At 43.0% G+C, this 26,284-nt stretch overlaps 1 protein-coding gene and 1 long non-coding RNA gene across 2 annotated transcripts; both read right to left on the reverse strand.

Annotated features, from left to right (window-relative positions):
- Positions 1-3,260: 3,260 nt before the first annotated feature.
- LOC119350469 (E3 ubiquitin-protein ligase Hakai-like) lies at positions 3,261-19,490 on the reverse strand. Its single transcript, XM_037618294.1, has 6 exons — positions 19,236-19,490; positions 19,141-19,146; positions 18,590-18,712; positions 18,451-18,507; positions 4,147-4,737; positions 3,261-3,571 (listed from the first exon to the last, which is right to left on the reverse strand). Exons 1-6 carry the CDS (start codon positions 19,488-19,490, stop codon positions 3,476-3,478), a joined length of 1,128 nt encoding a protein of 375 aa, XP_037474191.1. The 3' UTR covers positions 3,261-3,475.
- Positions 19,491-20,427: 937 nt separating this feature from the next.
- Positions 20,428-21,682, reverse strand: LOC119355943. Its single transcript, XR_005171741.1, has 3 exons — positions 21,633-21,682; positions 21,182-21,273; positions 20,428-20,462 (listed from the first exon to the last, which is right to left on the reverse strand). It is a non-coding gene; the product is annotated as an uncharacterized LOC119355943 (long non-coding RNA).
- Between the last annotated feature and the right edge of the window lie 4,602 nt (positions 21,683-26,284).

A 26,284-nucleotide genomic window follows, 5' to 3' on the forward strand; every position in this document is an offset into this window, starting at 1 on the left:
ATAACACTATTCTGATCAGGGGATCAGAATAATATTCTGATCACAACCTGACCTGCCCCGCTAGTAGTACGTTGAACTTCCCTGTGAACTAGGTTGAACTTCCGCCAACATTGCCCAAATGGGGCTTGCGATAAACCGTTGGAAAGCTATGGACACCAATATCATTATCCAACTTAAATTTTTGGCAAAATATAAGCGGTTTAAGAGTAGTTTTGAAAACTGTTTTTTCTTTCGCACAAAAAACATGCATTGTATTTTTGATCGCATTTTTAAACCGTTTATCGGAATGAGGCATATAATATGGTGTGGGAAAGCTGCTGCAAAACCGCTCATTCCACATGTTGAAAGTTTTCTCTAATTCCCTATGGTTAAAGAGTAATTTGAAAAAAAACATAAAATTTCGTAAACCGAACAGCTGAGTTCATTTTTTCGATGTCATTTCTAAACGGCTAATCCAATGGAGGCATATGATATGGCGTTGGAAAGCTTATGAAAATGCGCTACTTTTTCATCTTGAAAGTTTTTTTCTAGTTTTGAATGGTTTAAGAGTAATTTAGAAAATGGTCCAAGTCCTACCGAGTTCGTATTTTCGAGCTAATGTTTTAACTGTGCGTCCGGATGCAGCAAATGATATGGCGTTGGAAAGCTTGAACAAATGCCAAACTTTTCTGTATATATTGTTTCTCCTAATTCCTTACGGTTTTAAGTCAATTTGGAAAATGCCTAAAAACGTATTTTTCCTGTAATTTCTACAAACTTTATCGGAATGAGGCAAATAATATACCTCTGAAAAGCTACGGAAAATGTGAAACTTTTCCATGTTGATGGTTTTCTCTGATTCCTAGTCATTTTCCTGGAATTTCGAAAATGGCGAGATCATTCGTTCTGCCTTTATCGCGAAACAGATTCTTCGAAAATGCACCGCATGAAGAACCTGAATTTCTTGGCGCGTGTACCTGAACTTCACTTTGTTTTTCACGTGATTTTTTTGCTCGTAGGTCTCCATCCACTGCTTGTAACTCTCCATCCACTCACCGGAATTGAGCAAGTGATATATCGGTGGAAAGCTGCTGTAAGCACATAACTTTCCAATGTTGATCATTTTTTCATACTTGCGATGGTTTTAAAAGTTTTTCATCTGAAATTCATTCAGCGTAGTAGTTGAACTTCATGTTGTTTTCACGTTGAACGACGTATTCTCGTTTGTAATTTTGTCATCCATTCGTTAGTGTTACCCAAATGATACTCCTTTTGTACAAACCCCTCTCACAATAATTTTTTTTAACTCTCTTTGACCGAGGAGTTGCACTTATAACAACAAAACTTTTAGTCTTTGCTTTTTCATTTTTTTTAATACAAAATGCACACGTGTAGTACGTGAACTTCTGGCAGTTATCAATCGAACTTCTCTCGGTTACGTGAAAATATCTGAATGTTTTATAGACCTTGAACCACTTTACCTTTTTTATTTGAATTCATTGTGTATTCTTAGAAATGTGGAAATCGGAGTTTTTTTAGAAATATCGAACTTCTTCGTTATTTCAAATTGAACTTACTGATTTATTCTTTAGTAACTGGAAAAATCTGATTTTTTTTCGAATAAATATAAAACTGATCCGCTATTTCTAATTGAACTTCTCGGTTTTATTCATTAGTAACAAGAAACCTGAGTTTTTTATATACATTGAACTGCTCCGTTTTTTAAAATTGAACTTCTTGGTTTTAATCTTTAGTATTGGGGAAATTCGAGTTTTTTTTATAAACATCAAATAGTTTATATTTTTAATTAGGATTTCTTGGTGTTATTCATTAGTAACGGATCAAATCCTAGTTATGTAATAAATATCGAACCGCTCAATTACTTAAATTTGAACTTCTAGAATTTTTTAGGAACGGTGAAATTCCTTTTTTATGAATTTTGAATTGCTCTACTTTTAAAATTTGAAGTTCTATTTTTTTAATTTAGAAATGGTGAAAATACATTTTTGATAAACGTTCATTCTGATCTAACTTTTTTGGTTTCACCGGTTAAACTTAATAAAACAATATAGTTTCTTTTATTCTCCAACCTTAGTAGGTTTCATGTGGTGATCCCTTTTGGTTTTTTGTAGCGTGATACTTTCTTCCTTTTGTTCTCGTTTGAACTTCGTCTTTTTAATGATGAAATTCCTTTTTGATTTTTTGTGACGTGATACTTCCTTCATTTTGTTCTCGCTTCAACTTCGTCTTTTTAGTGATGAACTTCCTTTTTGATTTTTTGTGACATGATAGTTTCTTCCTTTTGTTCTTGTTTGAACTTCGTCTTTTTTAATGATGAACTTCTCGCGTGGATTTTACATGGTTTTTCCCATGTGTTTTGAAGTGAGAGAGTGAATGAAATCTGCTTGTTTATCTCATTGAAGTTTTTGACTTTTTTGAATGTTATTTTTCTTCTTTATTGCCAAGTATTTCGTATCTTGAAGTTTAACCATTCTTGTTTTCGAACTGTACGTAGTTAAAATATTAGAACAAATAATTTTGAATTCTTTTATAAAGTTCTAGTGTGAATCGTAGTTAAAAAATACAAGCTTTATAGCTGATCGTGAGCGCTAGGTAAATAGAATGTTGCTTTTTCTCTAAAATACAAGTTATTTTTATAAATGAATAGTAACACACATTCCTTATTCTCTCACACACCACACGTTTCATGTCCACACCATGTAGGCACACTACTCTTTTATCTCTATCACTCCATAATTTTCTCGCTTTGTCTTGTTCCTGGTAACGCCCAAATTGGCTGTGCAAGCAAAAACAAGCAGTAGCAGTAGTAGCTCTGTGCTGCCCATTCTTCTCCTCTGTTAGCAGTAGTAGAAACGTGGAAATTAAAATGGTGCTGCCACCGTAGACTACACCGCACAGCAAAACGTTCCTGTTGCCGGGGCCCCACCAGCTGAACTTTCATCCTGCGCCAAGTTGAACTTTTCTGAACCTGAAGATGTAGTTGAAGAGCAAGAGCAACAACTTGATATCTCTGTCGTCCTTGTGGTGTGGAGGAGGGGTGCAGGGAGACGCTGGCAGCAGTGGGGCACCACCTCGGTAGGCTTCGACGGCCGGCGCAGGCAACCCGATAGATCAAACAGTCCAGAACTCCAGATTTAGACGACCTGAAACAAGCTGACAAACTGTACGTGTTTCTAACCAGATTGAACTCTGAACCTTCTGAAGAAAAACCACGGTTTGAACAAGACTGTTACGATAACATTCAGCCCTAGAATATTTACTGAAAAGCAAACACAAATTTAATTGCTCTCCCGTGGCTTCTAACCCAATAGAACTCTGAACCTTTTGGGTAAAAACAATGGGTTGAAGAAGACTGTTACAATAATATTTCAGCTGTAGAATATGAACTAGGGCACAGGTGACGACGCTGATGGGTAAAGGGCGCGACCTGCAACTCAAGGAGACCGTGACCTGCAGCTGGTTAGCACGTCGCCTGCTAGTGTTTCGAACGGCCGCAGTAGTCTCCATGGTACAGCTGAACTTCAGACATCAAAATCCGGAGCTCCTTTTGCATTTTTGGAAGCACTGTTTGCTGCGGATCAGAATCAAATAGATAGAGAATTAGCACCTATTGATAGACACACATCAGCCAGTCGTCCCGGCAAGAGAGTAGTTGCACCAGCAGCTAGCTACAGAATTTTTTCATGGAACAACCAGTGCATGCCCCACTACAATAAACAAGGGAATGAAGAACACTACAAGAATTTCCCAGAAGAATAAACAAACAGAGGACCACATCACACGTACTCGAAACTAATGGAACTAGTATTCTTGTTGGTGGCAGCATTTCAACAAACACAAGATATGCACCCATATAGATAATTGGACAAAGTTACTTAGCTCTTCATGGCCATTGTCGAGCACGGCAATACTTAACTTTCTCAATGTACATATACACGTCAAATTGAAAATACTAGGATTGCTGGAGCGAATTGAAAAACCAATACCGAACTTACTCGATGTATACTAAACGAATCACAGATATATTCATCTCGGTGATGCACATGACAAAATAGAATTGCTGGAGCAAATTGAACTGCAGGCCCTCGGTGAATTGTCTGCAAGGAGGTTGTGATGTGGAGGAGGGGGCATAGAGGGAGATCTCACCTCTACTGTCAAGCGAGCAGACAAGGAGGGACTGCACGCACGGACGAGGTTGGACTGCGCGACGGATCCCGGCCGGAGTGATGTGTGGTTGCGGTGATGGTGGTGTAGGCGGCGACGTGGGGAGGCAAGAGGTGTCGTGTCGAGTGCACGCGGCAGGCGGCGTGCTTGGGATCGCCGGGACATGGATGCGGGGTGCCGGATCCCGCCCGGCGGTGTAGGATCTTGGGGGTGGTGGAGGCACGGGATCCTGTTGGGGGTCGGTGGCGGCGCGTCCGCGGGAGGAGATCGGTGGCGGGGCAACGGCAGGAGGACGGCGCGCGGCCGCTGGAGAAGACCGGGGGCAAGGCCGCAGGAGGAGGAAGGCGCGTGGCCGCAACAAGAGGGCGGCTGCAGGGCCGGCGGGATGAGGTCGGCGACGGTTCCGTGGGAGACGGGCGGCGGAGATTTCGCGGGAGGAGGCCGACGGAAGGTGCGCAGGACGAGGCCGGTGGACGGCGACGCTACCGGAGGAGGATGGTGGAATCGTGGGAGGTTAGAGATAGCGTTCAGAGGGAAGGTCGTCGTCGGGTTATTAGGCCGTTCGGTGACGTGCTAATGGGCCGGTCTAGTGTTGCTCTTAATCTCAGGAACACCTCATCAGGCCCTATATATATATATATATAGTGTATAGTGTTACTATTAATCACTCAGGGTGCAGAATAAATTATTCTTCACCAGAGGTAATTTTACGATTGCTTCCTAAATAAATTACGTTTACAATATAAATAGTTACATGCATATTGATTAAATATGTAAAATTTAGTATAAAAAAGGTCATAAGACCAGAAAAATCATATTTTTATGTACATTTTACACTATGTTCTTATATTCGTAATTTTATGTAACATAAAATACTTTACGGCGAGTACATATTTTCTTACGTTCTCTTTTTATGTATGAAATAAGATAAAATTTACAAAACATAAAAATACGTTGTATTGATGTCAAATTAGAGAGGGGGTGAAGAATAACTATTCCTCAGCCAGTGTGCAGAATAAGTTATTCCTCACCCGAGGTAATCTTATGATCATTTTATAATTAAATTGTGTTTGGAATTCAAATAGTTACATTTCTATTGATTCACTACGTAAAATTTGACATAAGAAAATTAAAATATAAGTCATAAGATAAGAAAATTTGCAGTTTATGTGTATTTTAGACTATGTTTTTACGTTTGTAATTTTATATAACATAAAATATTTTTTACGGCGATTATATATTTTCTTACGGTCTCTTTTTGCGTCGAAAATAAGACAAAACTTACGGAACGTAAAATTACGGTGCATTAATGGTAAAATAAAGGGGGTGAAGAATAACTATTCCTCACCCAGGGTGACGAATAGCGCGACCATGATGCCCTCATGTTGCTGTTCTAAGAAAGATCATGATGCCCTCATGTCCGTATTTTATTTTTATCGACACCTCTATCTCTATCTCTTAACATGTGGATATATTTTTTGATTTCAGTTTTCGCTTGAGGACAAGCGAGGTCTAAGTTTGGGGAGTTGATACGTCCATTTTACATCATGCTTTTATATCGATATTTATTGCATTATGAGCTATTATTACACATGTCACAATACTTATGCATATTCTCTCTTATTTTATAAGATTTACATGAAGAGGGAGAATGCCGGCAGCTGAGATTATGGGTTGGAAAATGAGCAAATATTATAGACATATTCTGCACAGCTCCAAAAGTCCTGAAACTTCACGGAAGCTATTTCCAGAATATATAAAAAATACTGAGCGCAAGAAGTTCCAGAGGGGGGCACACCCTGGCCACGAGGGTGGGGGGCGCGCCCTACCCTTGGGTGCGCCCCCTGCCTCATGGGCCCCCTGATGGCCCTCCGATGCCCATCTTCTGCTATATGGAGTCTTTCATCGAGGAAAAAAAATCATAAGCAACCTTTCGGGATGAGATTCCGCCGCCACGAGGCGGAACCTTCGCGGAACCAATTTAGGGCTCCGGCGGAGCTGTTCTGCCGGGGAAACTTCCCTCCAGGAGAGGGAAATCATCATCATAGTCGTCACCAACGATCCTCTCATCGGGAGGGGGGCAATCTCCATCAACATCTTCACCAGCACCATCTCATCTCAAAACCTAGTTCATCTCTTGTATCCAATCTTTGTATCCAAACCTCAGATTGGTACATGTGGGTTGCTAGTAGTGTTGATTACTCCTTGTAGTTGATGCTAGTTGGTTTACTTGGTGGAAGACCATACGTTCAGATCCATTAGGCATATTAATACCCCTCTGATTATGAACATGAATATGCTTTGTGAGTAGTTACGTTTGTTCCTGAGGACATGGGAGAAGTCTTGCTATTAGTAGTCATGTGAATTTGGTATTCATTCGATATTTTGATGAGATGTATGTTGTCATCCCTCTAGTGGTGTCATATGAACGTCGACTATATGAGACTTCACCATTGTTTGGGCCTATAGGGAGGCATTGGGAAGTAATAAGTAGATGATGGGTTGCTAGAGTGACAGAAGTTTAAACCCTAGTTTATGTGTTGCTTCGTAAGGGGCTGATTTGGATCCATATGTTTCATGCTAAGGTTAGGTTTACCTTAATACTTCTGTTGTAGTTGCGGATGCTTGCAATAGGGGTTAATCATGTTGGAAATATGCCCTAGAGGCAATAATAAAATGGTTATTATTATATTTCTTTGTTCATGATAATTGTCTATTGTTCATGCTATAATTGTGTTATCCGGAAATCATAATACATGTGTGAATACATAGACCACAACATGTCCCTAGTGAGCCTCTAGTTGACTAGCTCGTTGAGCAAAAGATAGTCATGGTTTCCTGACTATGGACATTGGATGTCATTGATAACGGGATCACATCATTAGGAGAATGATGTGATGGACAAGACCCAATCCTAAGCATAGCTCAAAGATCGTGTAGTTCGTTTGCTGTAGCTTTTCCGAATGTCAAGTATCATTTCCTTGGACCATGAGATTGTGCAACTCTCGGATACCGTAAGAGTGCTTTGGGTGTGCCAAACGTCGCAACGTAACTGGGTGACTGTAAAGGTACACTACAGGTATCTCCGAAAGTGTCTGTTGGATTGGCACGAATCGAACTGGGATTTGTCACTCCGTATGACGGAGAGGTATCTCTGGGCCCACTCGGTAATGCATCATCATAATGAGCTCAATGTGACCAAGTGGTTGATCACGGGATCATGCATTACAGCACGAGTAAAGTGACTTGCCGGTAACGAGATTGAACGAGGTATTGGGATACCGACGATCGAGTCTCGGGCAAGTAATGTACCGACTGACAAAGGGAATTGTATACAGATTGATTGAATCCTCGACATCGTGGTTCATCCGATGAGATCATCGAGGAGCATGTGGGAGCCAACATGGGTATCCAGATCCCGCTGTTGGTTATTGACCGGGGAGTCGTCTCGGTCAGGTCTGCGTGTCTCCCGAACCCATAGGGTCTACACACTTAAGATTCGGTGACGCTAGGGTTGTTGAGATATTAGTATACGGTAACCCGAAAGTTGTTCGGAGTCCCGGATGAGATCCCGGACGTCACGAGGAGTTCCGGAATGGTCCGGAGGTGAAGATTTATATATAGGAAGTCAAGTTTCGACCATCGGGAAAGTTTCGGGGGTAATCGGTATTGTACCGGGACCACCGGAAAGGGTCCCGGGGGTTCACCAGGTGGGGCCACCTATCCCGGAGGGTCCCATGGGCTGAAGTGGGAGGGGAACCAGCCCCTAGTGAGCTGGTGCGCCCCCCCTTGGGCCTCCCCTGCGCCTAGGGTTGGAAACCCTAGGGGTGGGGCGCCCCACTTGCCTTGGGGGGCAAGCCACCCCCTTGGCTGCCCCCCTCCTTGGAGATTGGATCTCCTAGGGCCGGCGCCCCCCTAGGGACCCCATATATAGTGGGGGGGAGGGAGGGCAGCCGCAGCCTAGCCCCTGGCCTCTCCCTCTCCATCACGTGACACTCCTCCATCTCCATGTGCTTGGCGAAGCCCTGCCTAGATCGCCGTAGTTTCCACCACCACGCCGTCGTGATGCTGGATCTCCATCAACCTCTCCTTCCCCCTTGCTGGATCAAGTTGGAGGAGACGTCTTCCCAACCGTACGTGTGTTGAACGCGGAGGTGTCGTCCGTTCGGTGCTAGGTCATCGGTGATTTGGATCACGACGAGTACGACTCCATCAACCTTGTTCTCTTGAACGCTTCCGCGCGCGATCTACAAGGGTATGTAGATGCACTCCTCTCTCCCTAGTTGCTAGATGACTCCATAGATTAATCTTGGTGATGTGTAGAAAATTTTAAAATTCTACTACATTCCCCAATAGTGGCATCATGAGCTAGGTCTATGCGTAGTTTCTATGCACGAGTTGAACACAAAGCAGTTGTGGGCGTCGATATTGTCAATTTGCTTATCGTTACTAGTCTTATCTTGATTCGGCGGCATCATGGGATGAAGCGGCCCGGACCGACCTTACATGTACGCTTACGTGAGACTGGTTCCACCGATTGACATGCACTAGTTGCATAAGGTGGCTGGCGGGTGTCTGTCTCTCCCACTTTAGTCGGATCGGATTCGATGAAAAGGGTCCTTATGAAGGGTAAATAGAAATTGGCATATCACGTTATGGTTTTGGCGTAGGTAAGAAACATTCTTGCTAGAAACCTATAGCAGCCACGTAAAAACTTGCAACAACAATTAGAGGACGTCTAACTTGTTTTTGCAACATGTGTCGTGTGATGTGATATGGCCAAAAGGATGTGATGAATGATATATGTGATGTATGAGATTGATCATGTTCTTGTAATAGGAATCACGACTTGCATGCCGATGAGTATGACAACCGGCAGGAGCCATAGGAGTTGTCATTATTTATTTATGACCTGTGTGTCAACATAAACGTCATGTAATTACTTTACTTTATTGCTAAAGCGTTAGCCATAGTAGTAGAAGTAATAGATGACGAGACAACTTCAAGAAGACACGATGATGGAGATCATGACGATGGATATCACGGTGTCATGCCGGTGATAATGATGATCATGAAGCCCCGAAGATGGAGATCAAAAGGAGCAAATGATATTGGCCATATCATGTCACTATTTGATTGCATGTGATGTTTATCATGTTTTACATCTTATTTGCTTAGAACGACGGTAGCTTAAATAAGATGATCCCTCGTAATAATTTCAAGAAAGTGTTCCCCCTAAGTGTGCACCATTGTGAAGGTTCGTTGTTTCGAAGCACCATATGATGATCGGGTGTGATAGATTCTAACGTACGAATACAATGAGTGTAAGCCAGATTTACACACGCAATACACTTAGGTTGACTTGACAAGCCTAGCATGTACAGACATGGCCTCGGAACACGGAAGACCGAAAGGTCAAGCATGAGTCCTATAGAAGATACGATCAACATGAAGATGTTCACCGATGTTGACTAGTCCGTCTCATGTGATGATCGGACACGACCTAGTTAACTCGGATCATGTTTCACTTAGATGACTGGAGGGATGTCTATCTGAGTGGGAGTTCATTGAATAATTTGATTAGATGAACTTAGTCTAAAATCTTTACAATATGTCTTGTAGATCAAATGGCCCACGTTGTCCTCAACTTCAACGCGTTCCTAGAGAAAACCAAGCTAAAAGATGATGGCAGCAACTATAAGGACTGGGTCCAGAACCTGAGGATCATCCTCATAGCTGCCAAGAAAGATTATATCCTAGAAGCACCGCTAGGTGACGCACCCATCCCAGAGAACCAAGACGTTATGAATGCTTGGCAGTCACGTGCTGATGATTACTCCCTCATTCAGTGCGGCATTCTTTACAGCTTAGAACCAGGGCTCCAAAAGCGTTTTGAGAGACACGGAGCATATGAGATGTTCAAAGAGCTGAAAATGGTTTTCCAAGCTCATGCCCGGGTCGAGAGATATGAAGTCTCCGACAAGTTCTTCAGCTGTAAGATGGAGGAAAATAGTTCTGTCAGTGAGCACATACTCAAAATGTCTGGGTTGCATAACCGCTTGACTCAGCTGGGAGTTAATCTCCCGGATGACGCGGTCATTGACAGAATCCTTTAGTCGCTTCCACCGAGCTACAAGAGTTTTGTGATGAACTTCAATATGCAGGGGATGGAAAATTCCTGAGGTATATTCAATGCTGAAATTAGCAGAGGTGGAGATCAAAAAGGAACATCAAGTGTTGATGGTGAATAAAACCACTAAGTTCAAGAAAGGCAAGGGTAAGAAGAACTTTAAGAAGGACGTCAAGGGAGTTGCTGCGCCCGGTAAGCAAGCTGTCGGGAAGAAGCCAAAGAATGGACCCAAGCCCTAGACTGAGTGTTTTTATTGCAAGGGAAGTGGTCACTGGAAGCGGAACTGCCCCAAATACTTAGCGGACAAGAAGGCCGGCAACACTAAAGGTATATGTGATATACATGTAATTGATGTGTACCTTACCAGTACTCATAATAGCTCCTGGTTATTTGATACCGGTGCGGTTGCTCACATTTGTAACTCAAAGTAGGAGCTGCGGAATAAGCGGAGACTGGTGAAGGACGAGGTGACGATGCGCGTCGGGAATGTTTCCAAGGTCGATGTGATCGTCGTCGGCACGCTGCCTCTACATTTACCTACGGGATTAGCTTTAAACCTCAATAATTGTTATTTAGTGCCAGCTTTGAGCATGAACATTGTATCAGGATCTCGTTTAATTCGAGATGGCTACTCATTTAAATCCGAGAATAATGGTTGTTCTATTTATATGAGAGATATGTTTTATGGTCATGCTCCATTGGTGAATGGTTTATTCTTGATGAATCTCGAGCGTAATGTTACACATATTCATAGTGTGAATACCAAAAGATGTAAGGTTGATAATGATAGTCCCACATACTTGTGGCACTGCCGCCTTGGTCACATAGGTGTCAAACGCATGAAGAAACTCCATGCAGATGGACTTTTGGAGTCTCTTGATTACGAATCATTTGACACATGCGAACCATGCCTCATGGGTAAAATGATCAAGACTCCGTTCTCAGAAACAATGGAGCGAGTAACCAACTTATTGGAAATCATACATACTGATGTGTGCGGTCCAATGAGTGTTGAGGCTCGCAATGGCTATCATTATGTTCTCACCCTCACTGACGACTTGAGTAGATATGGGTATGTCTACTTAATGAAACACAAGTCTGAGACCTTTGAAAAGTTCAAGGAATTTCAGAGTGAGGTTGAGAATCAACGTGACAGGAAAATCAAGTTCTTGCGATCAGATCGTGGGGGAGAATACTTGAGTCACGAATTTGGCACACACTTAAGAAAATGTGGAATAGTTTCACAACTCACGTCGCCTGGAACACCTCAGCGTAATGGTGTGTCCAAACGTCGTAATCGCACTCTATTGGATATGGTGCGATCTATGATGTCTCTTACCGATCTACGACTGTCATTTTGGGGCTATGCTTTAGAGACTGTTGCATTCACTTTAAATAGGGCTCCGTCGAAATCTGTTGAGACGACACCGTATGAATTATGGTTTGGGAAGAAACCTAAGCTGTCATTTCTAAAAGTTTGGGGATGCAATGCTTATGTCAAGAAACTTCAACCTGAAAAGCTCGAACCCAAATCAGAAAAATGCGTCTTCATAGGATACCCTAAAGAAACTATTGGGTATACCTTCTACCTCAGATCCGAAGGCAAGATCTTTGTTGCCAAGAATGGGTTCTTTCTAGAGAAAGAGTTTCTCTCGAAAGAAATAAGTGGGAGGAAAGTAGAACTTGATGAAGTATTACCTCTTGAACCGGTAAGTGGCGCAGCTCAAGAAAATGTTCCTGAGGTTCCTGCACCGACTAGAGAGGAAGTTAATGATGATGATCATGAAACTTTAGATCAAGTTGCTACTGAACTTCGTAGGTCCACGAGGACACGTTCCGCACCAGAGTGGTACGGCAACCCTGTCTTGGAAATCATGTTGTTAGACAACGGTGAACCTTCGAACTATGAAGAAGCCATGGCGGGCCCGGATTTCGACAAATGGCTGGAAGCCATGAAATCCGAGATAGGATCCATGTATGAAAACGAAGTATGGACTTTGACTGACTTGTTCGTTAATCGGCGAGCCATAGAAAATAAATGGATCTTTAAGAAGAAGACAGACGCGGATGGTAACGTAACCATCTATAAAGCTCGGCTTGTCGCTAAAGGTTATCGACAAGTTCAAGGGGTTGACTACGATGAGACTTTCTCACCCGTAGCGAAGCTGAAGTCCGTCCGAATCATGTTAGCAATTGTCGCATTCTATGATTATGAGATATGGCAAATGGACGTCAAAACGGCATTCCTTAATGGTTTTCTTAAGGAAGAATTGTATATGATGCAGCCAGAAGGTTTTGTCGATCCTAAGAATGCTGACAAGGTGTGCAAGCTCCAACGCTCGATTTATGGGCTGGTGCAAGCATCTCGGAGTTGGAACATTCGTTTTGATGAGACGATCAAAGTGTTTGGGTTTACGCAGACTTATGGAGAAGTCTGCATTTACAAGAAAGTGAGTGGGAGCTCTGTAGCCTTTCTCATATTGTATGTGGATGACATACTGTTGATGGGAATTGATATAGAATTCTTGGAAAGCATAAAGGCCTACTTGAACAAGTGTTTTTCAATGAAGGATCTTGGAGAAGCTGCTTATATATTAGGCATCAAGATCTATAGAGATAGATCGAGACGCCTCATTGGTCTTTCACAGAGTACGTACCTTGACAAGATATTGAAGAAGTTCAAAATGGATCAGTCAAAGAAGGGGTTCTTGCCTGTATTGCAAGGTACGAGATTGAGCACGGCTCAATGCCCGACCACGGCAGAAGATAGAGAAAAGATGAGTGTCGTCCCCTATGCCTCGGCCATAGGGTCTATCATGTATGCTATGCTGTGTACCAGACCTGATGTAAACCTTGCCGTAAGTTTGGTAGGAAGGTACCAAAGTAATCCCGGCATGGACCACTGGACAGCGGTCAAGAATATCCTGAAGTACCTAAAAAGGACTAAGGATATGTTTCTCGTTTATGGAGGTGACGAAGAGCTCGTCGTAAAGGGTTACGTCGATGCTAGCTTCGACACAGATCTGGATGACTCTAAGTCACAAACCGGATACGTGTATACTTTGAATGGTGGGGCAGTAAGCTGGTGCAGTTGCAAGCAAAACGTTGTGGCGTGATCTACATGTGAAGCAGAGTACATGGCAGCCTCGGAGGCAGCACAAGAGGCAATCTAGGTGAAGGAGTTCATTACCGACCTAGGAGTCATACCCAATGCGTCGGGCCCAATGACTCTCTTCTGTGACAACACTGGAGCTATTGCCCTTGCCAAGGAGCCCAGGTTTCACAGGAAGACCAGGCATATCAAGCGTCGCTTCAACTCCATTCGTGAAAGTGTTCAAAATGGAGACATAGAGATTTTTAAAGTACATACGGACCTGAATGTGGCAGATCCGTTGACTAAACCTCTCCCTAGAGCAAAACATGATCAACACCAGAACTGCATGGGTGTTCGATTCATCACAATGTAACTAGACTATTAACTCTAGTGCAAGTGGGAGACTGTTGGAAATATGCCCTAGAGGCAATAATAAAATGGTTATTATTATATTTCTTTGTTCATGATAATTGTCTATTGTTCATGCTATAATTGTGTTATCCGGAAATCGTAATACATGTGTGAATACATAGACCACAACACGTCCCTAGTGAGCCTCTAGTTGACTAGCTCGTTGATCAAAAGATAGTCATGGTTTCCTGACTATGGACATTGGATGTCATTGATAACGGGATCACATCATTAGGAGAATGATGTGATGGACAAGACTCAATCCTAAGCATAGCTCAAAGATCGTGTAGTTCGTTTGTTGTAGCTTTTCTGAATGTCAAGTATCATTTCCTTAGACCATGAGATTGTGCAACTCCCGGATACTGTAGGAGTGCTTTGGGTGTGCCAAACGTCGCAATGTAACTGGGTGACTATAAAGGTACACTATAGGTATCTCTGAAAGTGTCTGTTGGGTTGGCACGAATCATGACTGGGATTTGTCACTCCGTATGACGGAGAGGTATCTCTGCGCCCACTCGGTAATGCATCATCATAATGAGTTCAATATGACCAAGTGGTTGATCACGGGATCATGCACTATGGCACGAGTAAAGTGACTTGCCGGTAACGAGATTGAACGAGGTATTGGGATACCGACGATCGAGTCTCGGGCAAGTAACGTACCAACTGACAAAGGGAATTGTATATGGATTGATTGAATCCTCGACATTGTGGTTCATCCGATGAGATCATCGAGGAACATGTGGGAGCCAACATGGGTATCTAGATCCCGATGTTGGTTATTGACCGGGGAGTCATCTCGGTCATGTATGCGTGTCTCCCGAACCCGTAGGGTCTACACATTTAAGGTTCGGTGACGCTAGGGTTGTTGAGATATTAGTATACGGTAACCCGAAAGTTGTTTGGAGTCCTGGATGAGATCTCGGACGTCACGAGGAGTTCCAGAATGGTCCGGAGGTGAAGATTTATATATAGGAAGTCAATTTTCGGCCATCGGGAAAGTTTCGGGGGTAATCGGTATTGTACCGGGACCACCGGAAAGGTCCCGGGGGTCCACCGGGTGGGGCCAGCTATCCTGGAGGGCCCCATGGGCTGAAGTGGGAGGGGAACCAGCCCCTAGTGGGCTGGTGCGCCCCCCCTTGGGCCTGCCCTGCGCCTAGGGTTGGAAACCCTAGGGGTGGAGGGGCGCCCCACTTGCCTTGGGGGGCAAGCCACCCCCTTGGCCGCCGCCCCCCTTGGAGATTGGATCTCCTATGGCCGGCGCCCCCCCTAGGGACCCTATATATAGTGGGGGGAGGGAGGGCAGCCGCACCCTAGCCCCTGGCCTCTCCCTCTTCCTCCCGTGACACTCCTCCATCTCCTTGTGCTTGGCGAAGCCCTGCCGAGATCGCCGTAGTTTCCACCACCACGCCGTCGTGCTGCTGGATCTCCATCAACCTCTCCTTCCCCCTTGCTGGATCAAGTTGGAGGAGAAGTCTTCCCAACCGTACGTGTGTTGAACGCGGAGGTGCCGTCCGTTTGGCGCTAGGTCATCGGTGATTTGGATCACGACGAGTACAACTCCATCAACCTCGTTCTCTTGAATGCTTCCGCGCGCGATCTACAAGGGTATGTAGATGCACTCCTCTCTCCCTCGTTGCTAGATGACTCCATAGATTGATCTTGGTGATGTGTAGAAAATTTTAAATTTCTGTTACGTTCCCCAACAAATCATAAGTGGGATGTTTGTCCAAGTAAGGACAGCACCCAAGCACCGGGCCACCCACATATCAAATTATCAAAGTACCGAACGCGAATCATATGAACGTGATGAAAACTAGCTTGACGATAATTCTCATGTTTTCTCAGGAGCGCTTTCCTTCATATAAGAGTTTGTCCAGGCTTGTCCTTTGCTACAAAAAGGATTGGGCCATCTTGCTACACCTTATTTACTTTTATTACTTGCTACTCGTTACCAATTGCCTTATCACAAAACTATCTGTTACCGATAATTTCAGTGCTTGTAGAGAATACCTTGCTGAAAACTGCTTACCATTTTCTTCTGCTCCTCGTTGGGTTCGACACTCTTACTTATCGAAAGGTCTACAATAGATCTCCTATACTTGTGGGTCATCATGTGCATAGGAGGTGAGCTAGAGCACCCAAATGCCCTCTCCTCACCGGCTAGAAAAAACAGAGCACTTTGGAGTGCTCTGCTGCGGCGATGGGGTATATATAGGTAACTCATTTGTCCCGGTTCGTGACTGGAATCGGGACTAAAGTCCAGCCTTCTGTCCCGGTTCAAGCCAATAACCGGGACCAATGATTGTGGGCCAGGAGCGAGGCACATTGATCCCAATTCATGCCTAGAACCGGGACAAATGAGTCCATACGAACCGGGACCAATGCCCACGAGGCCCCGGCCGGCCCTTGGGCTCACGAACCGGGACGAATGCCCCCATGGGTCCCGGTTCGTGACTGAACCGGGACTAATGGGCTTACCATGCCCGAACCAAAGCCCTGTTTTCTACTAGTGTATGTTGCCGATGAACAAAACTAAGAAGCAACCGAATGCAAGGTAGCTTCATGCAAAGTTGAGTGAAATAAACATTTGGCATATTCTAGTGGGTGGAACGTAATCTAAAAGGCTTGCCGGCTTCGGTACACCGTACACCCACCATCAAAACGTATAAAGGGGTTAACTTGTCTTTTACTACTAATTAATTGCTAATCACAATTAGGGTGTAATCGTACATCAATGGACCGCATCCTTCCGAGAAAAAGGGAGAATACCCGCAAGGCCACAATGGCGGCTGGGCTGGCCTAGCTTTCATGGTCGATTAATGGAGCGTAGGGTTTTCAAGGTGGATAAGGATCGAAGCATCATCCATGTGTGTGTGCGTGCGCTGCCAAAGAAAGAAAAGGAGGTCATTATGTGTTCTTGTCAAGTGACCCCTTGGTCGCCCAGGTAGCGACTCCTTAAGAGATCTCATCTGGAAGGGAGGATGAAGACTTCGTCACCATGGTAAGGGCGTTTGGCAATACCGTCTATAGCTTTTTCCCCTGCAATGTTTGTCCAGACGAGCGAGATCGGGACATTGTCACACAAAGTAATTTCGATGTCATGCATGTGAGAGTCTGGCTTAATAGAGATCTTCCTCAGCTCTTACTCTCCTTATGGTCCCTCTTTGTCCAGAGACAAACTATTTATCCTGAAAAGTTGTTTCAAGAATCTAAAAATCACATAGGGTTAGAACATTGTAATGGAACTTCAGTAGATTGACATCACACACATGACACACGATTGTAGAATATTCAGCCATGTCAAGCAACCCAACGGAAAAATGAATAATGGAGGAGGAAGAAACTGAACACCAGGCCGTGAATCAAAGAAAAATATAAGGAAATTGAGAGGTATTCATGAAGGAGTGATCCTGGTGGAACAAGCTGGTCCATGAAGGCAGTGCCAGCAGCAATGGAACAACGCTGACCCATGGCAGCAACGGTGGCAAGAATAGGCCACGTGGAGGCAGTGACAGCGGCAATAGGACGTTTCAGAGCACAGAGTGCAATGCATATGCATAGGACACGGCCCATTAAACCTTTTCACCCCGCGCTTGCTCGTTGCCTGCCTCTGCTCGCTCCCTATATTGTTTACTAGATCGGCAACGCGCCTTGCCGCGAGGGTGCATGTCCGAACATTTTGGTCAAACGGGTAATGTCAAGGTATTAGTGACTTACGTTGCTATTTGGATGATAAAAAAGGCAATGAAAGGATGATATTACCACCATGTATCTAAATGGGATTAACAACATTTGAATGAACTGGAGTTATAAATAGATGTTAGGCAGAATGTAACTAAAAATACTGGTACTCGCTTAATGTCGCAACCTGAGAAACCTCGAAACACCCACCCATGAAGCTATTGCATCACAAAGTATAGATAAATGTTATAATCTGTGTAAGTGAGCCAAGAGGGTTAATGTTAGGTTGTTGTGAGATAAATAAAGCACGATTTAGCGATGCCAGGAGCTGACTGTAAGATCAATAACTGTAAGTAAGATAAAGATGAAACAAAATAGAATGAAGTCATATAAAAAAATTAAAGGAGATTCATATACAACAGGAAGAATCACCGAAGAACCCGTTGGAAACAAAGATCATTCACGTGCACAACATGGGAAGTCCCCAAACAGCATACAATCATAGAAAGCACACTTAACGATAACAACAGAAAGTACACTTGACGATAACAACAGGAATCCATAGGATATGTAGTTTTTGTTCAAAAGAACATCAAAAGGGCATAGGCAATGATCCGTAAACATGCTGGGTACGATGCGCTGACCGAAGATCACCAGATCGTGGTCTATAGGCGCTGCTCGGATTTCATGGCAATATAACGTAGCCTTTTGCCAACTTTCCCGTGCTTGCGAGTGCCGTTTCCATAGCCCGCTTGGTGCTGTCATGCCCTCTTAGGTACCGAGTAACGGTCGTATTCTGTATCTGGTTGGAATACGAGCTCATATATCTGGCAGCATAATACCATCCTCTGCGTGCCTTCTTTATTGTTTTGTTTGCTGCAACCAGCAACCTTATTAGGTGTGTCGCCTTATTTTCCAGCCTTTTAACATGGACGTAGTGATAATCCCTGATTTCCTTGCCACATACATCCTCCATAAACCTAATAGCTGCCATAGCAGCACTGTCTTCTGCTTCATCACAGTTCTTTGAGATCACACCAGATATCGAGGTTGGAACTTGGAACAAGCAAATCATCGATCAATTGCAACGATGAATTGAAAGTAACCGTCACACGAGACTCATTGCCCGGATATGGCTTGTGTTGGTAAGTCGCAGGGGGCAACTTGAGAGCTTGCAGCATGAGGGCAAAGATGTGGGAAAGAGGAATCAGTATTACATAGTCATCTTCCTGCAGAGGAAGGAAAAGGTTTAAATAATTGGGGGATAAAGGCTAATATCACAAGTCATTGCATTGATTTATAAAGCAGGGAACAATAAGTTTATATTATGTTGATCAAACTAAATCAAGCTACTCTAAGATGGAAAACAAACTGGACTCAGGAAAGAAGGATGTTTAAAAACATGTTGCTCCACTGAGTAAATTGGCCTTACGCTGAAACAAAAAGATTTGTGAACTAAGAATTAGGTGCTGGTGCACTATTTGAGCTTGTCAAGCACACCTATCACCAGGATGAAATTATCTATTTAGTGTAGTTCCTTTTTCCTCTTTTATTCCAACTTCACGTCCTCATCACCAAAAGGAATGGAGAAGCAAACTCGACTTGGTGATTTTTTATTATGTGCAGAGCATGTTAGATCTAAGAAAAGGAAACGAACCATCACCTACAACATGGGAATGCAGTAACCATCATCAACCTTGGCAGAACAACCTATGAATCGAAAAAACCAACGAAGGGTGGATAGGAACGCACGTATACAACTCTGGCAAGAAGACCCAGCAGCCTGTCGTGGTACATAACGTCTAGCAACGCCAGGGACGGACGCACACCCAGCGCCTGCAGCACGTCCAGAACCAACACCCCATCCAGAGACGGGTCTACAAACACCCCTGCCGCTTGTACCGGCCACAGCGCCATGCCCCGCGACAGCAGCCGGAATCTTCCGCGCAGCACCCGTACGCATGACAGCAGGCTGTGATCCAGCGACAGGATCAGAAGCAAAGGCATCGTCTCCATTGAACCCCCCACGGTCAGCCCGCCCACGGACCCGACCGGCCGGGCCACCACCAGACCGCCCGACGTTATAATACATCTACAGTACACTAACTTGCGCTGCGGGTATAATTTCATATAAAAAAACTTGAAAATTGAGACAAACCAGTCACTAAACATGTTTTGCGGGTTCACTTGTACACAAATCGGGTCGCAATTGCCACATTGGTCATAGTCCCATCCACACCCCAGCAATATTTGCAGAAAAGTCTCCTTTTATATATTGAACTAACTGAAACTAAAAGCACTCTATCTGACAGTAGCCTAATTGAACTAAAAGCACCTAACTGAAACAAAAAAAGAGCTCAACACTTCATGAGCACGAACAGAGCAGAGCATAGCACGGCGACGTTCCATGCCTCCGCATCATGCGCCCTCGATGGCCTTGTGTCCTCTGCTGCCGCAACCTATGCAGCGTATGGCTGGCGGCAACATGCACTCCTCTGCTGCCGCAGCCAGTCGCCAATGCAGCATACGGCCGGCGGTGAAGACGCCGCAAAAAAAATTAACAGCAAGACATCCTATGTTTTAGCATTATCTATTTTTTAGATCACATAGTACAACAAAACTTTCCAACAACAACATTCCCACTAGCACAGAATTCAGGCATAAGTCATAGGAAATTTATGACATAATTCATAGCTAAATTCAGGAGCTGCAGGAAGTGGTTCAGGCAAGATTCAGACCAAACAAAGAATTAAGGTTCAGGCTAAATCTAGAGCAAGCCAAAAGACATGTTTAGATTAGAAACAAACCAACACAGTGCAGGATTTAGAGCATTACAAAATATAAAGTTTATTCACCATGTGTTGGCATCACAATAGTATTACTCCTCTTGAGTGCTTCAACAAAATGTCCTTCTATCATCCAGCCCACGGAATATGCCATTTTGTTCAAACACCGCTGTAAAGAAATTAGAATTTTCCCCTGCAAGTAGAAGTGCACAATTGTTACTTGTCACAAAAAAGCGCTAACTATTGTTATTGAAAATGCATATTATTTACTGTACAATATTTCACAACAGCACTTCCAAATCTGCACCTAACCATATATCAAGTATTGTTCCTAAACAACTACATTACAGTCCATTCTGAACCTATATCAAACTACAGTACACTAATTTCTGAACCTATATCAAACTACAGTACAATATTTCTGAACCTATATCAAAACTAAAATACAGTATTTTCTGAACGACTGAACCTATATCAAACTACAGGACACATTGATCATAACAGGATAATGCACAGGGGAGCGCACAAAGACATCACACATTGATCATAGGCCCAAGCAGGCATATTTACATGGATGAGGTTCATGAGCACATCAGACGATAGACTACAGAGCATGAACGACCTCGGCCGTACTTAATGGGAACCGTGTAACTAAGAAACCTGTGTCCAGCTCAAGTACTACTTTCAACTACATGTATGGCCAATAGTTGTTAAATCTGACTACCTAATCTACAACAAAAATGTGTACAATCTGGAAATTCAACCACTTTCAATACAATGTTCTTTAGGTTTTCTTGTTTTTCTTAGGAGACAACAAGTAACACAAGTGAACAAATCGAATCAAAGGGGATTAAGGGCTGCTGTAGTACAAGGAAAGACCGAAAGAGAAGAGAGGAGTAGAGGGGGGCAGACCTCCATGGACATGCACATCGCCCCATCTCCCTTGCCCTTCTTCTTCTGGTCCTTCTGGTCCTTGCTCATCCATCCCCTTCGTCTCCTTTTCTCTGCACATGGAATTGACATACTAATTCAGGAATTTTTCAAAGAGGAGAGCAATGAACTTTTTTTTGGAGCCAAGTTGATCTTTACGGAAAAGAGTAAACGTATATTACTTTTTTGTTAGTGAGAGAACCTATAGAAAGTGCTAATGGTAGGGTAATGCATATTCAGTTCTAAATAAAATGTATTTGCCTTGTCAAAACTACATACATAAGTTAGAATCACAAGGCTGGAGCATTATTCATGAAATTAAAGAAATCACATGATTTGTCCATGGGCACATGTCCTTTTAACTCCATATATATACACATAGCCAGGGGTGTCCACACACAGTGAGAGAGAGGGTGGTAAAAAATTAGCAGACCTGGATGAACGGTGATCAGGCGGAGTATAGGCAAAGTGGCAGAACGAATCTCCCAGCGTCACCTTGGAAGTCCAGGAGCAGTTAGAGCGATTCCAGTATTTTACTCTGCTAGCACAATCACACTCCTTCCAGAGCTGCCGCGATAAGCAGATTGTCAGGTATGCACGCATATACAAATCATCGACTTTCTATTAAAGATAATGGCATACAAAATAATTTGTTTCCTTCCTACACATTTCCACATCTCAGATAGGTTCAGATTGGGGCGCGGACAAATTAGAGAACAAAGGATAGAGGAACCTAGGTGTTGATTCACCTTTGTCGCGACAGGCGCTGAGGATTGACTGTCGAAGCCGCTGGTGTAGGCGGTGCCGAGCAGAGAGAGGAGCCAGGGTTTCGGTTTGGGGATCTAGGTCAAAGATTAGCATCCTGATTATATACTTTACTGAACTGAATATATATATGATGAATTTACTTCGGTTTTTCAGCTGTTGTGGTCAAAAGTTCTAAACTTGACTGATATTGTACAAAAATATTTACCGGATGTGATCCAGTGTGTTGTTGTAAATACAAATAAATATACTTTTAATCAATATTTGCACATCCCTAACCTCTACACTCCAGCCATGATTTACTATGTAATTACGAAGTTCTTAGCTTTCTCATCTTTTAGAATTAGAACATGACACTACTTAGATATATCTCCTTGACACAGAGATCTTAAAAAACATCAGGCACATAAGCCTAAACAAAATAGTGGTGGTTACCTTGGAAAAAAAAGCACTTTGACCCTTGTCTTTCTCCATCAATCAATGATCCAAATTCTACTATAGATGGCCACAGATTGCCCATTCATTATAAAATTAGATACTGCAACCATGAATCTCACTCTCGTTCCAAAGTTAAACTAAAGATGAGAGCTAATTATATATGCACGAGCACAAGGCATCCAAAGAATTGATCTGGTTGTTCATAAAGTCAAAACCACTATATATTGATTTGACCAAGCATGATTCAAATCATACTACCCTTCAACCTCCGTCGTAGGACCTATTGAGATACAATGATATAATGGCAGAACAAAAGGAAAAGAAAACCAAAAAAGTAAAATCGTGGTAAGAGCATCGACTTCATATCCTAATCCACGGAAGCATCATGCATACAAAGTCTGTGCATGATGGAAATGTAGAGACTATATATCTCACCTGCTGACATCCACAGAGTGGAGGTAGAAGAAGCTCGCCGGCTAACATCACCACAAGGAGGAGCTCAGGTTGGCCTTGGAACAGCCTGGTGTCACCATGGAAGTCCAGAAGCAGTCCAAGCGGCGTTGTCACTATGACCTTTTACTCTGCAAGCAGTGGATGTCAGTGAGTACACCGCAGGTAATCCTAGAACAAAATGCTGCATTGTGCACGAGAAAGACTTGACTATATAGTAAGCTGGTGACCAGGTCAATTATACTGTTCTCAACTTAGAATTAAACACGTTACAGAGTTCCAACTAAAGGAATCTAGCTGTTGAACCTATTTGTAACAAAGCTATATATATGCTGCTGGTGAGCATTGAGAGAGTGCAACTACTACTAAATGGGATTTTTTTTAAATAGAGATCCGAGACACTTCCAAAAAATTGCAGTTGCACACACTGGAAACTCTTAAACAGTAATTCGTAGATAAAAGCAGTGTCTATCTTGTCTGTCCTGTTTGGCACCTATTGGGCAATCTGCATAACTACAAGGGACAGAAATTCTTATCAAACAACAAAAATAGTTTTAGTCACTAAAGATGATACGACACGGTGAGAAAATCCCTTACAATTTTCTAACAAGTACATAATTATAATAGCAATGAAACATAGAGATGCAGACTTGCAAGTAAAAAGTATATAGAACAGTACACCCATGGATGCTGAAGATGTTCAATTATACTCAGAAAGCAAAACACGTGTTCAAACGAGTGCTGAAAAAAAGATCTCACTTTGTTCCAATAGAACATGTAGTGATCCACAAACATAGTTAATGTTCTCTGTATTCATTGGTTCAGATCTCATGGCTCCATAGGATGGTGATGCAAAAGAACACTACTTTTTTTGTGAATTTAGTAGCAAACCTGCAATGCACAAAAAAGATGAAATGGTTAATAAATGTGCCAATCATTCTGAAGCTAGCTATCATGCAAAGATAGAGAAGGAAGGTGACAACGGGTAAGGAATGCTATCATGGTCTGCCATAAAATTAAAAACCCTTTGGAATCTCAGAAACTATTATCATAGAGATTAGCTAGCTACCATGCAATAATTTTAGAAAACGACAGGTATAAGCAATGTGACACAGAAAAGCAAGACAATCATTGACCATGAAAGAAATATATCGGTAACATCTTCCTTATAACATGTCTATTTCTAATGATAAGATATGAACAATAATAACATGTAATGGCGCAATCGTCACCACGGTCTACTTCCACACCTCCTCCACACCTCAGAAGTAACACTGGAAGATCAGAATATGATGGCAGCCTGACAAAGTTGTAGCCCACCCAAATAGGAGCAAGATTGGTGCCCAACATCAATGAAACAATCCCTTATTTAACACTATCTTAAATTTCGTTTCCTTATTTAACACTGAAAACTTTTTTCTTCCCTATCTAACAACGAGTCTAAAATTTTATGCCCTTTATGGCACTTTCGTTCATTTTAAGCCTAAATGATACTTAAAAAGACTCTTTTGCCCTTATATGATATATGTGTCTGCGGGGCAGTAGCATACACACAACATCAGTGGGGCAATAGCGCACACACACGCATTGACAATAGCAAACACACACTGTAGCACGCACGCACGCAGCACGCACGTACGCATCACACACGCACAGCGCGCAGCACACACGCAGCAGCAGCACACAAACACGCACGTACGCGCGGCAACCGGTGCACGAATACCCGAAGAAGTATTTCATTGATCCATTGTAAGTGCACATAGCTAGCTAGCCCGGGTACGTGGGTATTTAAATATTTATATGTCCACGCGGCAGCCGGTACACGAATACCCGAACAAATATACATACATGGCTATGTGTATTGTGTACATGCATGCACGAGAGACGTGTGGGTATTAAGAAGTGTATGCGCACACCGGCTAGAGCCATAAGCCGCTTATTACATGCTAATGCATGCATGCATGCAATTGTACGTGGGCAATTTTGCCATGCACCACGTACAAAACTAATGATAGACTATCTAGTGTATGCATCTACTATATCATGTATCTACACGTACATATATTCTCCCGTGAAGATCCTGCATTAAAAAAACTCAGACATTCAAAACAGATTATGTGAGCTCCATAAGAAAATCCAACAAATAATAATATAATAATTATTAATAAAGATGATAAAAAATCATCGAACAACACACGCACACAAACATACCACATGAGGGCGATATGGTCTTTTTAAGTGTCATTTAGGTTCAAAATGGACAGAAGTGTCATAAAAGGCATAAAATTTAGACTCATTGTTAGATAGGGAAGAAATTATTTGTCGATATCAAATAGGGCATAAAATTTAAGCACAGTGTTAAATAAGGAATTATCTCAACATCAATAGACCTATCAGAGAAAGGCAAAAAAGACTAAAGTGATAGCCTGACTATAGATGCTAGAATTATGGATCGAGGAATAACCTGAGTTTTATTGACCCTTGACACCGACAAAGTGGTAGCAGCAGCAACCACATGACCCTGACAAAGCTCGTCCAGATAGGAGCAACTGACCCTGTCCATAGATCTAGATGTAAGAACACTGCAACCACATGAAGCATAGACCGATAATATCTAATAATCTGTAAATCACACTTGCTATTGTATAATTTTTAAGAGATGCATGTGATCTGATTGAGGAAAACACCTTGTGTGGCCACCCCGGCTCCTCACTAATGCAAATATTGATTAAACCATAATTGCTATTCAAGATTTGGAAACTCAGATCATGGCACCCTTGCGTCAGTTATTGTTGAAATCATAGGAGCACAGTAAAAAGAAACAATAAATAAAACAACAAATGAACAAAACCACCAACATTCCATGCACAAAGGTGAAAGGACCAACAATCATAGGCCCTACCAGGATGCAGACAAGGAACAAAAGACATATATTTAGACTCCACTAAAAACAAGCAGTGAAGACAGGAAACCACCAACATCCAATGCACAAAGACATAAATACTTTTGGCTTTTACCAGAAAAGACATGACCGACAATCAAAACAGAGGCGAGGCCAAAAATGCATATTGCCATACAATCCTACACCTAGGTATGGAAAGAAGAGGGGAAAGGAGGAGAAGAGGGGTTGATCTGAAGATCCGTGGAAGAAGACGTGCGAGGCTGCTAATAGATGACGTGCACGCACAGATCGAAGGAGGCGCCTACCAGGGGTTTGACCAGAAGGACGAGAATCAGGTAATTGTGGACCAATCTGCATGAAAAAAAAGCAAAATCAAAGATTAGCAGCAGCCAATGACCAAGAACAGAACAAAATAGACACATACCTATTGATCCCTGGACGTGCTAGAGAGGAGGCAGGGGCTGGCCGTCGTTGCTCCTTTGGCCGCTCTCCATGGTTTGGGCGGCGCCAGATCGAAGGGGGTGGAAGGA

This window comes from Triticum dicoccoides, chromosome 1A (genome assembly GCF_002162155.2).
Source record: "Triticum dicoccoides isolate Atlit2015 ecotype Zavitan chromosome 1A, WEW_v2.0, whole genome shotgun sequence".
In the NCBI taxonomy this organism is placed as follows: Eukaryota; Viridiplantae; Streptophyta; class Magnoliopsida; order Poales; family Poaceae; genus Triticum; species Triticum dicoccoides.